Raw genomic sequence first — 13,594 nt, 5'->3', positions numbered from 1 at the left:
TCAACGTACAGTATACTTGGGGATTGTGATTCGCTTGTTACCAGGAATCGTAACAGTGGTTGAATGTAAGTTGAATAATTCTCTGTAGAGGTTGTTCTGTATAGAATAAAATAAAGTACACGATATCAGCTTAATAATAACTCTCGATTTATACATTTTGGTCCTACAGTTTTTTTTGAAGGGGGTAATGAATAATGTCTTCCTATGCATGGAAAACTAATCATGTCAGAAAATATTTAGAATTATAAAGAATGTTAGTATTGGTTATCTACTATTGATCATGATGTGTCGTAGAGTTTGTCATAGTGTAGGCCTAGGCCGACATATCGCTGTTTTGCTCGTTACAATCTAGCAATGTGTATTTCAAATCAAAAGTAATATAACAGGATAACATGAGAGTGAAGGAAGTATGTGCAGAATCGTGTATACAGTTTTTCAGACAATAGCATAGAAATTAAAAATGTTTGTTACTAAACTTTGATGGTTATAAACTTATTAATAATATCCTCGAATTAAAAATTTTTTACAATAAAGTAATGACAAATATCTCTATATTGGTCTCTTTTTCAATAAATCCTAAGCACAGGCAATTTTACCGAATGATAAATTGCTGTGAATTTAAGCAGGTTTCTTCGTGAACTTTAATTAAATTATTTAAATTTATTAGTAATTATGTATTTGAAAAAGCGATTTGAAAAGAATATAAAATTATTGTCGATAAATAATTAATGATTTAACAACCCATCTCCTCTATATTATGCTAGTCTGATATCAGGAGAACAGATTGGAACACTATCCGCTAGATGACATTGTTCAAAGTTCTGCTTATTCGCAAAATTCAACAGTATCAGAATTTAATCTGTTCGACATAAGAATCTTTATATGTATATTTGATTAAAATTTACTTCAAATCACTTTTACGAACTTTATAGATTTACAAACACAATTTCTACTTTAGTATGCATTGATGTATAAATATTTTATGTTTTGTATGTTACTTTATTACATAAAATTCAAAATACAATAAATTTGATGACAATAGAATAAATATAACTTACTGTTTGTAAAGTGCAGCCAAAATTTTGTATCTTAAATATATATTTTGCTATAAAATACTTGTTCATTGAAAGTTAATCTAACATTTAAAGTTACATATTTATTGAAGTATCACATAATAGTCAATTATTTTGCATATTTTTATCGTAACAAGTGTTTAGGAAGCAACAGACTAATTACATTACTGTAGTTTTTTAAGAAATATTATAAAAATGTTGATATATTTATATTACATTGGAGTAAATCTTATCACAACTTCAATGTACATTTAACTTATATTTAATAATATAAAAGCATATTCATAAATAATTATATTTTTCATTATCTTACCAAATTTTATGACATTGAACTTTAAACCATAAAATACAATTAAATATTTTATAACATAATTTTAACTATAATTTTTGCAGCTTTCACATTGTGAGTATTTATATTATTAATTTAATTAGCTGTATAAATTTATATCATATAATCAGTACATGATGTAAACTAATATCAAAACTATTCTTTTTTAGTAATAACGATGATAATAATTGAAGGCATTAATATTTTGAATTGCATATAAGTCAATTATAATATCATAAACAACCATCATATTTGAAATTAAATAATATATGAGAGTTGATTAAAATTTTTTAATTCATTAGTTTAGTGATATTATTTTAACACAGTTGAAATTATATATATCACTGCACATGAAAATTTTCATATACATTATCCATTATAGAAGGCAGAGGCATTTTAGGGACACGAGTGTTCTTAATGTTAAGTGTACATTTTCATCAATTAATAGTAAACAACAATATCAATTTTTTTAAATGCATTAAAATGCATAAATATTACAATGATTGATACACTTATGTTGCTTGATTAATATACATTTGTATTAATTTAGTTAATATACAAAAATAAACATATACTGTGTTATTTATAAAAACAAATATTTCTTTATACTTTTTATTGAATCAACAATATATAGTGCACAGATCACTCATGTCCAAAAAATTTAAATACAAGTAATATATACATTATTCTAATTATTTGGTATAAATTATTTTATTACGCAACTGCTAGTACTGAAGTAGCACTAGTTTAAGTTAAGTTTGTATATATATACATGTATATTTTATTAATGTATAATATAAAATATATATGTATATATTAGATGAATAATTGTATTTTATGTATGAATGGACCATTCTCGATATTATGTACACATTATTTATATCGCAAATTGTCATTAATTGATGAATGAATGTCAACCTAGTAATTCGAAATCTTCGTCTGATGTATCATATTGCGGATCTATGTGCTCAAAATCTACAACTATAAAAACGGTTGTTAAAATAAATAGATTTAAAAAATAAACTCTATTACGGGTTCAAATTATTTAAACTGTTTATATATTGTTTATAAATAAACAATATGCAGTAAGAATATTTTACATAAAAAATCGCAATGTACATTAATATAAAAGAACTTACAACTTGGAGCTGCTATTGCTTCTGAAGCAGCAACATCTTCAGCTGGTGACCATTGTGCCAGTCTTTCTGCGCATAACTCAAGCAAAGGTTGCTTTTCAGGAGTTATTAATTCTTCTTGAATAACTTTACACAAAGATTTGAAGTCTCTCTCAGTCGCACAGAAGAAACACTAAAATAAAGTAAATTTTTTATATTATGAGAATGTATTTCATATTTTTAACTAATAAATTTAATTTTTGTTTACTAACAAGAGCTACAGAAGGATCTATTCCCGTAATAGGAATACGACTAGCAAATTTACAATGATAAGTAGCATCCATCTCAATCTCTTCTTCCTCTAGTTTTTTATCGACGCTACCTGATCTTTGTGTTGTATGAGGATCCAAATAAATGACTTCGTTTCCTATAAATATACCATAATTTATTTTAAATTATAGAATATATTTACTTATTTAATATTATTTTTAAAGAAATTTAATATATCAAACATACCAACACATCCTATGAAATATAATGCAAGATTGGGTTTTCCTCCTATCACTCCTAGAGATTGCGGGATTTTGAATGAAGTCTGAAAAATTACAGGTATGAATAAATTACCCTTAACTTCATTCATACATCAATCCATGTTTAGCCATTCATGCAAAAACATTTATTTCTTTATTACTTTAAGCCCATTAATGTAGATAGGATTAATTTCGCTTAATCCGAGACGTAGAGGTATTAAAAGTAATAAAGGCTTCCATTGGCTAGGTGCTTTTAACGGTATATTACCATCTGCTTCTGCTGTTGTACCTCCTTCTACTCTACATTGTCTTACTATGAACATTTAATTAAACAGTATATTTTAAGTAAGAGGGACTTCATCATAAGTATGAATATAATAAAATAAAACAAAGAAATAGTAATACCTACAAATATCATTAACTATTAATGTATTGTCCAGAGCAACATGTATCGTAATTGAACTCCAATCATCATATACAACTAATTTTCTGCAAATTATGATTTAATGATACATCAAGTTGGACATTTAACAGCTGGAATATTAATAAAAATATGTACTTTAATACTTGTGCTATTGTGTTAGGACCAAACCATTGTCCAACTTCTTTTCCTTCAGATGCTCCCATTGATGCAATTTGATGAATAGAGAAAGGGGCAGTTCTTCTGTCTTCAAAACGTTCTAAAATTTTCAGGTACGTACTATTTCTAGTTTCTGGTGTCCATTGCCAATCTCTACCTATTTTTTTTTATAAATGTATATTATATAATGTTATAACTATCTATTTGACTTTTTAAATATTATTTAATAGTTAATCTATTAAACTGTACCTATAATATATACAGTTTTAAGATTAGATAAAACATGAATTTACCTAAATGTAATATAATTAAAGCTTGTCCAAGGACCATCTGTCCACATCTTAACATACAACCCCAACCTTTATCGGATGTAAACGTGGATGTGTAACCACCAATTGGTACAAAACCTTTACGATAAGTGAACCATAATTTGGACCTTATATCCCTACGAATTGCGTCGAGTTCTGAAATGTAAGATCTTACACATCCAATTAACTAAAGATTTCTTTATTGTAATTCTTCGTTAAACCTTTTATGGCATTATATTGTTTTCCAAGAATCCAAACTGGCTCATCTATTTGTGGTATGTCCTCTGGTTCGTCTGAAATATTCTGTGTGAAAAGGCTATCCATTTTCACAGTACTTCTAAATGCTATCTATATCGTTTGAAATTCTTCAATATATCATGTAGATGAATTGTTTTTCTGTGCTATAAGTTTGAAAAAAAGAGAGTACAGTCCTTTCTATAAAAAGAAACAATGATTGAAATAAGGTTAAGTTTTTATGAATAAATTAACAACATTCAATATATACAATACGACCACCTTTGGTTTGGCAGAACAGCATTGGTCATTGCTTATCGAGCGAGGATTTCATTGTTTTTGTAAATGATGAATATAGTGTTATTTCACTTTATGAAAACGTGAACAATATCATAATAACAGCAACACAGCTGATTAATAAGAATGTTGAAGATAGCGCGATGATCGAGAAACCGTGAATTTTTAAGAATCGTAATACAAAAATATCACGCAAATAATACGCATGGAAAATCTGTTATTTTGAGAAGAAGCAATGCATTTAAAAAAAGATGACTCATTATATCTCTTTATGTCAAATTCAACACATATCGATCTCTTGTATTTTACATTTTTTAGTAAGGTACGTCAAACAGGTATTACAATTACCTCTTTTAACGCTAGATGGCACACATATTCACATAAGATAAATGTGTGTACATATGCCACGTGCTATGTACCTTTTCGTTCTTTAAGTTCAGGGGCGTATTAAAATCCTTAGAGGCCTAAGAAACTTAAAAAATATTCATACATTTCAGTACAAAGTTTGAAATAATAAAGTTTTTACAAGTATATGTTCTTTTTTAAAAGCAAATGTTATACTGCACATTTTATGTTTTAGAAATGGTAATTTCAAAATTTATAACAGAACATAAAATAATGTCTGCTGCAACTGTATTTTATATTCACGCTGGAAACACTGTGGTGCTTTAATATGTAAAAAGGATATAAAAGACAATAATTCATTGTAAAGTAAGTAATACAAAAAGTTGAAAGCATTTTGAAAGCATCAGTCTTACATGTTTTTTAAAATTTATATTTTCGCACTCATGGTTTCAAAAATCATATTGTCATCGTCATCTAGCGGTCAAATACTAAATCATCAAACAAAAAACTGTTCTTCCTTAAAAAAAAAAAAAAAGCATTTCTACACTTACTTGACGCTGAAAAACTGTTCTACAAGAACCATAGACTTAGAAAAATGACTTTTCAGTGGACTTGAAGCTTTATATTCGTAAATTTAGAAAACTGCAATTTAATGGACCTTAAAATGTTTAGCCATCTAGCGGTGGAAGGTAGGAACTAATGAAACTACAGTTTCAAAACCGTGTAGTTCATCCAGTTCCCAGGAGAGATGGCGCCACTTATTCCATTTTAGTAAAAATTCAATTAATATTGATTCTATTTGTTTAATTAATTTCAATATGCATTAAATTATATCGGAGTGCAAGACTAATTGACTTTGTAATATTTTGACTTTAACAAACCATCATGAATTTTAAATAATTCTTATGGTAATTAAGGTTTCCATCTTATGCTATCTAGTTTTCTGAAGTTTCGCATTTTATTATAAGATTTGTAAATCTTCCAAACTTGAATAAATATAGAACTTATAATATAATACTGACCATTATATACCTGCTTAATCCATGCACGTTTAATACAGGAGTCTTGGAACTCCGATAGGTGCATTTAGTGAGCATATTTTCAGTCCAAAACATTTCTGTAAAAGAAAATGTGCAATAAATGAAATTATAATTTAACAGTAAATCGTAGCTCTCAGCTCGGTATAGTTTTCTAAAGACTAAAAAATCTTTAGAGAACTATACCGATTACCGGATCACACCACGTGGAGGTGGCTACGATAGTGACCCACCCTAACTCCAAATCCCTTCCACCCTCCAAATGCAACCTCATTTATCAGAAGGATAAATGAGTTCTAACTCTACTTAGCTCATAGGCTCGCATATACAAGTTCTTTACCACAATCCAGTAAAGAGCTTGTATCACACACACACACGCACATACATTAACTTAATACTAATTGCATAGGATCCCACGCATACGCTTAACTTATTCTAAACGCCGCACGGTACCTCTCATTCCAAGATTGCACTCAAATAATCTATGACGAATTCAAAAAGCAAAGGGGCAAAAAAGAAAGTTAGAAGAACTTTCTACTAAAAGAGAAGAAAGTTAAAAGAACTTTCTACTAAAAGAAAAGAAAGTTAGAAGAACTTTCTATCAAAAAAGGGGACCATTATTTTTCGCCAAGCGAACCTTGCTTTCCATGGGTCAAAGGGTAGCCCACAGTGGCTTACGTGAACCACAACGGCAAAGATGAACCGAAGATACCTTTGGTAAGAACGAGTGATACACCCCAGTTGGCGGAGGGTTCCCATTTCCCCCAGCGCTCTCGCGTCTTACTACAGAGAGGATACCCAGACCGTGATGCCCCTTGGCAGAATGGCGGCGGGTCGGGGAGGCACATCAGAGTATGAGAGGTGCCAACCCCGATCCGCCCCGCCGGGCAAAGAATATCACTCGCGCTACACCAGCACTTGCAGCTCACCTCTACCGCGTGTTCACAGCGCTATGAACCCCCAATGATCCACTTGGGCGCAGAACGATTGACAAAAAATAAGTGGGTATACTACAAGCTAACGCGTACAAAGTTTCAGAATTGAGAAGATGAGTGCAATTTAGAATGAGAGGTACTTACAAGGACCCACCCGCCCTGCCCACGAGCACACTTAACTTAGAATTAACGCACGCATAAAATTAGCTTAAAATTAACGCGCGCATACAATAAGCTTAAAACTAACGCACGCATCCCTCGATGATCCCACGATGATCCCTCGATGATCCCACGATGATCCCTCGATGATCCCTCGATGATTGACGTCTTCAACAATGACCTATTACCTATAGAATGAATAGGTGTAACAATAAAAGGAGGAAACAGAGAAGCAAAAGCAAGATTAGAAACATTGTAATGTTTAGGCATGCACAATTCCTGCTAACATTTAAATTCATATTAACATTTTCAGAATAAAAATAAAATAAACCTGGAATCGACTCGATAAAAACCTGAAACAGACAAATATTATTAAGACACATAAGAAAAATTGAATTACTTATTTAAATTAAAAATCTGAAACATAAAAATATAATTAGACACATATGAAACATTACTTACTTAAAATAAAAATCACACATACAGTAGTACATTCTAAATGCCCTACATGTACCTCTTATTCTAAAATTGCACTCGCATATAAAACTTTGTAAAAATTGCAAGAAGATAGGAAAGAAAGTCGGAAGAACTTTCTTTTAAGTTTGAGGAAATTGAGAAAAAGAGACAAACTATTACTACAGTCTAATATGTAAGTTTAAAAATTGACAAGGATGAGTGCAAATTAGAATAAGAGGTACTTATAATGTGCGCAGGTTTTTCGTCAGGACAAGTGACGAAAAACCTGCGCCCGAGCCCACCCTTCCTCCCACAGCTCGGAATTAAAAAACTAATGCATTGAATGGACTTACCAAAGATTAAATTCTGAAACAGATAAAATTTTAATAAGGCAAATATAAATTATTTCATTACTTACATAAAATAAAAATCTGAAACAGACAAAATTCTATTAACACAGAAAATTATGGGAGGAGGAGGAAAATTTTTCTTTATTTCATACAAGAATTTCAAAAAATACGAAACGCAATGAAAATTGCGGATTTGAGGAAACGACAGAACTTAGCAAAGAAGAAACACTAAAACAGACAAAAATTTATTAAGACAGAAATTTGAGAAAAGAGAGTATTAACTTACCAAAAAATAAAATCTGAAACATACAAAATTTTATTACCCTATAAAATTGTACGAGAAGAAGTGAAACAACCCTATCGAGAAACAGAAAGCACAATGACAATTACGAAATTAATAAGATCAATCAACAATAAAACAATTTATTCAAAATCAATTCCTGAAACAGAGAAAAATAATTAACACATAAAAATCGGGGAAATTAAAATCGTGAAGGGGTATACAAATCTCGAAGCTCGAAATAAAATCGCGAAGGGATATAAAAATCTCGAATCTCAAAATTTAATCGCGAAGGGATGCAAAAATCTTTAATTTCGTACTGTAATCGCGAAGGAAATACAAAAATCTCTAATCTCGAAATTTAATTGCGCGGGCATAAAAATCCCGAATCGCGAAGGGATGTAAAAATCTCTAATTTCGTAATGTAATCGCGAAGGGACACAAAAATCTCTAATCGTGAAATTTAATTGGGCGGGCATAAAAATCTCGAATCGCGAAGGGATACAAAAATCTCTAATCTCAGAATTTAATCGCGAAGTTATGAAAAAATCTTTAATCTCGAAATTTAATCGGGAGGGCATAAAAATCGCGGGTGGCTTTGCTCGTAAAAATTCGAGCAAAACGATACATTTTGTATCGTTCAAAAAAACACATGTAAAATGCAAAAAAATAATTAGCGAGCATAGTGACAAAATGACTCTCCATCCTAAGATGGACAGCCATTAATAGTTCCCCTCTTCTTTGGCAATTTTGCCGGGGCTCTTCGGCATATAGCCTCTTCTCTCTTCGGCATAGCCTCACAAAAATCACTCGCGAAATTTTACGGTAACTCGGACATTCTTAGTTTTCACACTTACATAAATTTTCAATTTTGCTATCAATCTCCATAAAAAGATAGCAGACAATTTTATAGAAATAAAATTGCAATACTATCCATTTATTTCGATCGATAACAAAATCGAAATTTTATATAAGTTAGTTTGGTAAGAAAGAAAAATGACTCAAAATAAAAAGATATACGACCAGCGATTGCGATTGCGCTGTTCGTAAAAGAATGTCCGAGCAGAATATTTTTTTTCACTGCACTTCACTTCACAGTGTACTTCATTTTTGCAGTCGGATCTAGAACCCGACTGCGACTTACAAACTAAAAGGCCTGGCCTGAACGAACAATCGAGTTCAAGAGAATATTAAATAAATTTATATTTAATATTTTTCTCTTCTCGATTTTTCGTGTACCCCCCAGATGCAAGCATCTCACGTGTGAGAGAGGAGGACAGAGAAACATGAATGCTTGCTCTGGCCCTACCTACTTAAAACTAACTCATTCACACCAGAAGTAAACTACCTGCCTGCCTATCGCTATATTTAAAAAATTGCAAAGTCCATTCTCACAAAAACACACTCCACGGTTCTCACACATACCACCCGGGTGCAAATAAGCCTAATCCTAGGGAGTACGTCCCGGGACGTCTCCGACACCCGAGTTCAATACTACATTCACACTCTAAGTTCATACCTTTTTGCTGAAATCGATCGACAATCGACAGTGAACATTGAACATATTTCATTTTCGTACTCTTTCGAACATTCAATGCAATATGTACATGTAATAATTTTAACTACTCATACAAGTTTCTAACTTATTCACTTTATAAAATTTTCAAATGACTCGACTTGCATTTTATGTGCATTTTCAAATGACTCGACTTGCATTTTGTATGCATTTTCAAATGACTCGACTTGTATTTTGTATGCATTTTCAAATAGAACTTTGCAAAATTCAAAAATAAATCTATAGTTTGCAATCGACACAAGGTCCACGACCTAACCACACACACACGTGTAACTTGTGTCGATAATTCACTGTCAATTTGTCGATCGCCAATACATCTTAAAACTAAACCGTGTCCACCTGCCCTAACCCATGCGAGTAGCATCTAAGCACGCGCATGAGTATAGAGCATAAAAATGAACACGGCCACATGTATTTTGACCTACCAGTTTTCTTCATGTGTGCTGAAAATCCTGAGCTAAAAACATGATTAGTAACATGCTAATAAAGTGTCTTCCAGTAAAAATTTAAACTAACCAACTTTAAAAAATTCACAATCTAACTTTAAAAAATTTTCAAAATGGAAAATGGAAGATCACTTCGCAAAAATCTAAGTATCGATTGTTTCATTCTCAACAGATTTTTAATACCAAAGTAAATTTACTAAATGATCAAAAACATTCATAATCAACTTTGATATTAAAATCTGTTTTCCGCGAAACTTTCTTGTACATATGTGTATTTAAAAAGAGTTCACGATACAATTGAAAGTGAAAATTAAATTGAAAGAGACTCTAAAATTAAATTAGCACGAAATCGGAGGGTCATCCGACTTTAATGTACTAATTTTAATTTGATTCGTAAAGAAGTTAAGTTAAAACGCGATGTACAAGAAAACCCTGACCTGATCTAATAAATATAATAAACAGTTTGTACGAATTTTACACGATCGTACAGTCGTGGTCACTATGCTCGCTCAAAAATATAAAATACAACCAGTTCCCGTGTCGCTTCGGACCATTCGTCCTACGACATGATGGGAACTGGAGGAATCGTAAAGCATGCGACTCACCGATCGCTGACTTGCGCCACTGTGATCGTTTTACTGGTAAGGCATCTGTGACAGCACGTCTGGTAGACATTGCATCTTAGATTGGCATTTGATTGGTTGGCTGTTTGATTGATTGGCTGCTTGGTTGATTGGCTGCTTGGCTGCTTTCATCAGGTTTGGATGTGGCGGTTTGGCAGCTGCCCTTCTGTAATCATAAAAGAATCACAACGATTAGTTAACTGTGTTTCTTGATTTGCATTTTGACAACATACATGCTTTTTCGAAAACTACTTGTACAAACAGATAAAGGCATGCAGGAGTAGGTTATAAATTTGCAAACGTTTATGCAACAGCGTGAAATATTGTAAAATATTTGAAAATGTATGTCAAAACACTTGGGTAATTACTTTAGAGACCGTGGTAAACGTTTGCAAAAGTATAATGGAACACATAGGTAACTACAGTTTAAACACCAGTAAGAGTTTGTTAAAACATTTAAATAACCACTACATAAACTACACTAAAATACCAGTAATCATTTGTAAAAACATTTAAATAATTGCTTTATTAAGTACACTACAACACCAGTGACAGTTTGTTAAAACATTTAAATAACAGTTGCATAAAGTACACTAAAGCACTAGTAACATTATGCACAAACATTTAAATAACACTTGCATAAAGTACACTAAAGCACCAATAACAATATGCCAAAATATTTAATTAACCATAAAGTGCACTAATACCCAGTAACAATTTGTTAAAACACTTAAATAATCACTCCACAAAATACATTAAAACACTAAAAAATTAATAAAACATTTAAATAAGCGCACCATAAAACGCACTAATAAATCCATATACACATGCATAATCACTTAAGGAAACACACTAGTAAAGTCACTGATACTTGTAGAACCACACCATAAAATTTGTTAATACACCCCCATAATTGATAATAAATATTTATTAATGCACTCTAAACACTAGTAATAATACACTAGGTACACTAATATATCCGTATATGCATGCAGGAAACACAATGGTAAAATCACTGACACTTGTAGAATCACACCATAAATTTTATTAATACACCCCCATAATTAATAAAAAATATTAGTTAAAGCACACTAAACACTAGTAATAATACACTAGGTACACTAATATATCCGTATATGCATGCAGGAAACACACTGTTAAAGTCACTGACACTTGTAGAATCACAACATAAATTTTATTAATACACTCGCATGTTTATTAAAAAATATTTGTTAAAGCACACTAAACACTTGTTATAGCACATTAGGTATCATAGGGACAATCACAGTATGAATTAAGTAAACCCTTGACTCGTACCGGTAAGTGTTGACAGGGCTCGTCCGACTTCCTCGACTTCCAAAATACAACTGAGGCATTCGACCGCTTCAAGTGTAAGAGTGATTGGTAGTATACAGTAGCCAATTAGACATCACGTAATCCACCAATAGCGTGTTACCAGTCTGATTGGACGTTGTATAATTATTCTAACGTTAATTTTGTTATAATTTTATATTTTTCGATTGCTTATTAACAAATTTATTATTGCGATTATTTAAAGTTATTATTTTTTTTAACTTACTTTTGCAGATGTGTTGCAAAATGATTGTTAATTAGTACACTACGATATATTTTATTGTTATTAATAATTTTTTAATTATTTATTTATAAAATTATTGTTATAACTACTCAAATTCATCATTTTTCGTTGATTCCTCTCGCAGATATTTTGCAAAATGATTGTTAATTAATATATCACAATATATTCTATTGTAATTAATAATTTTTTTATTATTTATTTATAAAATTATTGTTATATTTATTAAAATTCATTATTTTTATAACTGAATATCTTGTAAATTATCTATTAATTATTGCATTAAAATTTATTTTTATGAAATTCTTAATTTAAATTATTTCTACATGTTTTCTCCATTTAAAGTAGACAGGTGTTAATAAATTTGTTAATTATTAGATTTAAAATCTTTTCTAACGAATAGAGAAGTTATTTTTCTTTCAAAATGTGCGAATCTGTTGCTTTGTATTTCTATAACGGAAGACAAGAACAATTTTCGATATTTTATTCCTTATTTCTTTCGAATAACGAGTACAAGCATACAAGAACAAATTCAATTCACTCGGTTTAAGTTAATAACAAATAACTGGTTTATCCCCCATCCGTAAATAATGCGTAACTCGTTCTTATTCTTGATAGTTTTATTCGTTATTTGATTCAATTTTGACGTAGTGGCTTTCTATGAGCAATTAATACGGTCACGGTGAAAATATGCTTGCTTACAATCACGCTCGATAATCAAGCTCGAACCTGTTGCTCTCCGCGTCCGGTAGCGCTATTCTCGCGCTCTGATTGGTCAGTGTTTTTCGTTAACAATTCAAAAACTAACATTTTGATAAAGGAAAAATTTATTCAGTATCACCCCAGCTACCTTCACTTGAAATGATGCCCACCTGTAGCCGAACACCCTATATATCTATATGTCGGAAACACGAGTGTGGTATTAAAAATATAATTGAAGATATTAAATATAAACTTTATTAGATCAATGCGACTCGATTTGTTCTATTCGGCACCGCTCGCTAGACTGACTTCACAACTTCGGGCACGATCGGAAATCGTTTCGCGAACTGGAACCCGACGATACCCGCCGATTCGGCGGTCTTTTTTCAAAATTTAATTGCTACGTGAGTGAAAGGGTTCAACATAATTAGTCCCAACTCTTTTTTTCTCTTTCTTTACTTATTTTCGAATCGTTACAGAATTTCTGTTAGAATTGATCCTGCTCGCTTGAGAGGTAAACCTGACTGACTGTCGTCGCGTTTTCAATGCTTATCGCGTATAATACGGCATGAATGAATTTTATTGTTATCTTGTTGTTATTCTTGGGAACGCCATCGCTCCTCAAT

At 31.3% G+C, this 13,594-nt stretch overlaps 1 protein-coding gene across 4 annotated transcripts; it reads right to left on the bottom strand.

Annotated features, from left to right (window-relative positions):
- Positions 1 to 1,677: 1,677 nt before the first annotated feature.
- Positions 1,678 to 6,020, bottom strand: Atg4a (Autophagy-related 4a). Of its 4 annotated transcripts, none has more exons than XM_076531838.1 (10): positions 5,833 to 6,020; positions 4,156 to 4,335; positions 3,920 to 4,090; positions 3,606 to 3,783; positions 3,456 to 3,535; positions 3,208 to 3,359; positions 3,033 to 3,111; positions 2,789 to 2,943; positions 2,541 to 2,709; positions 1,678 to 2,382 (listed from the first exon to the last, which is right to left on the bottom strand). In XM_076531838.1, exons 2-10 carry the CDS (start codon positions 4,256 to 4,258, stop codon positions 2,315 to 2,317), a joined length of 1,155 nt encoding a protein of 384 aa, XP_076387953.1. In that variant the 5' UTR covers positions 4,259 to 4,335; positions 5,833 to 6,020; the 3' UTR covers positions 1,678 to 2,314. The 4 variants fall into 4 exon arrangements, with proteins under 4 accessions (XP_076387953.1, XP_012147074.1, XP_003706046.1 ...); XM_012291684.2 differs by lacking the exon at positions 5,833 to 6,020 and adding an exon at positions 4,451 to 4,800 and having other exon boundaries at positions 4,156 to 4,369; XM_003705998.3 differs by lacking the exon at positions 5,833 to 6,020 and adding an exon at positions 4,451 to 4,800.
- Between the last annotated feature and the right edge of the window lie 7,574 nt (positions 6,021 to 13,594).

This window comes from Megachile rotundata, chromosome 5, assembly GCF_050947335.1.
Source record: "Megachile rotundata isolate GNS110a chromosome 5, iyMegRotu1, whole genome shotgun sequence".
Taxonomy (NCBI): Eukaryota; Metazoa; Arthropoda; class Insecta; order Hymenoptera; family Megachilidae; genus Megachile; species Megachile rotundata.
The sequence above is the reverse complement of the archived record's forward strand: the minus strand, read 5'-3'. Positions and strand labels throughout refer to the sequence as shown.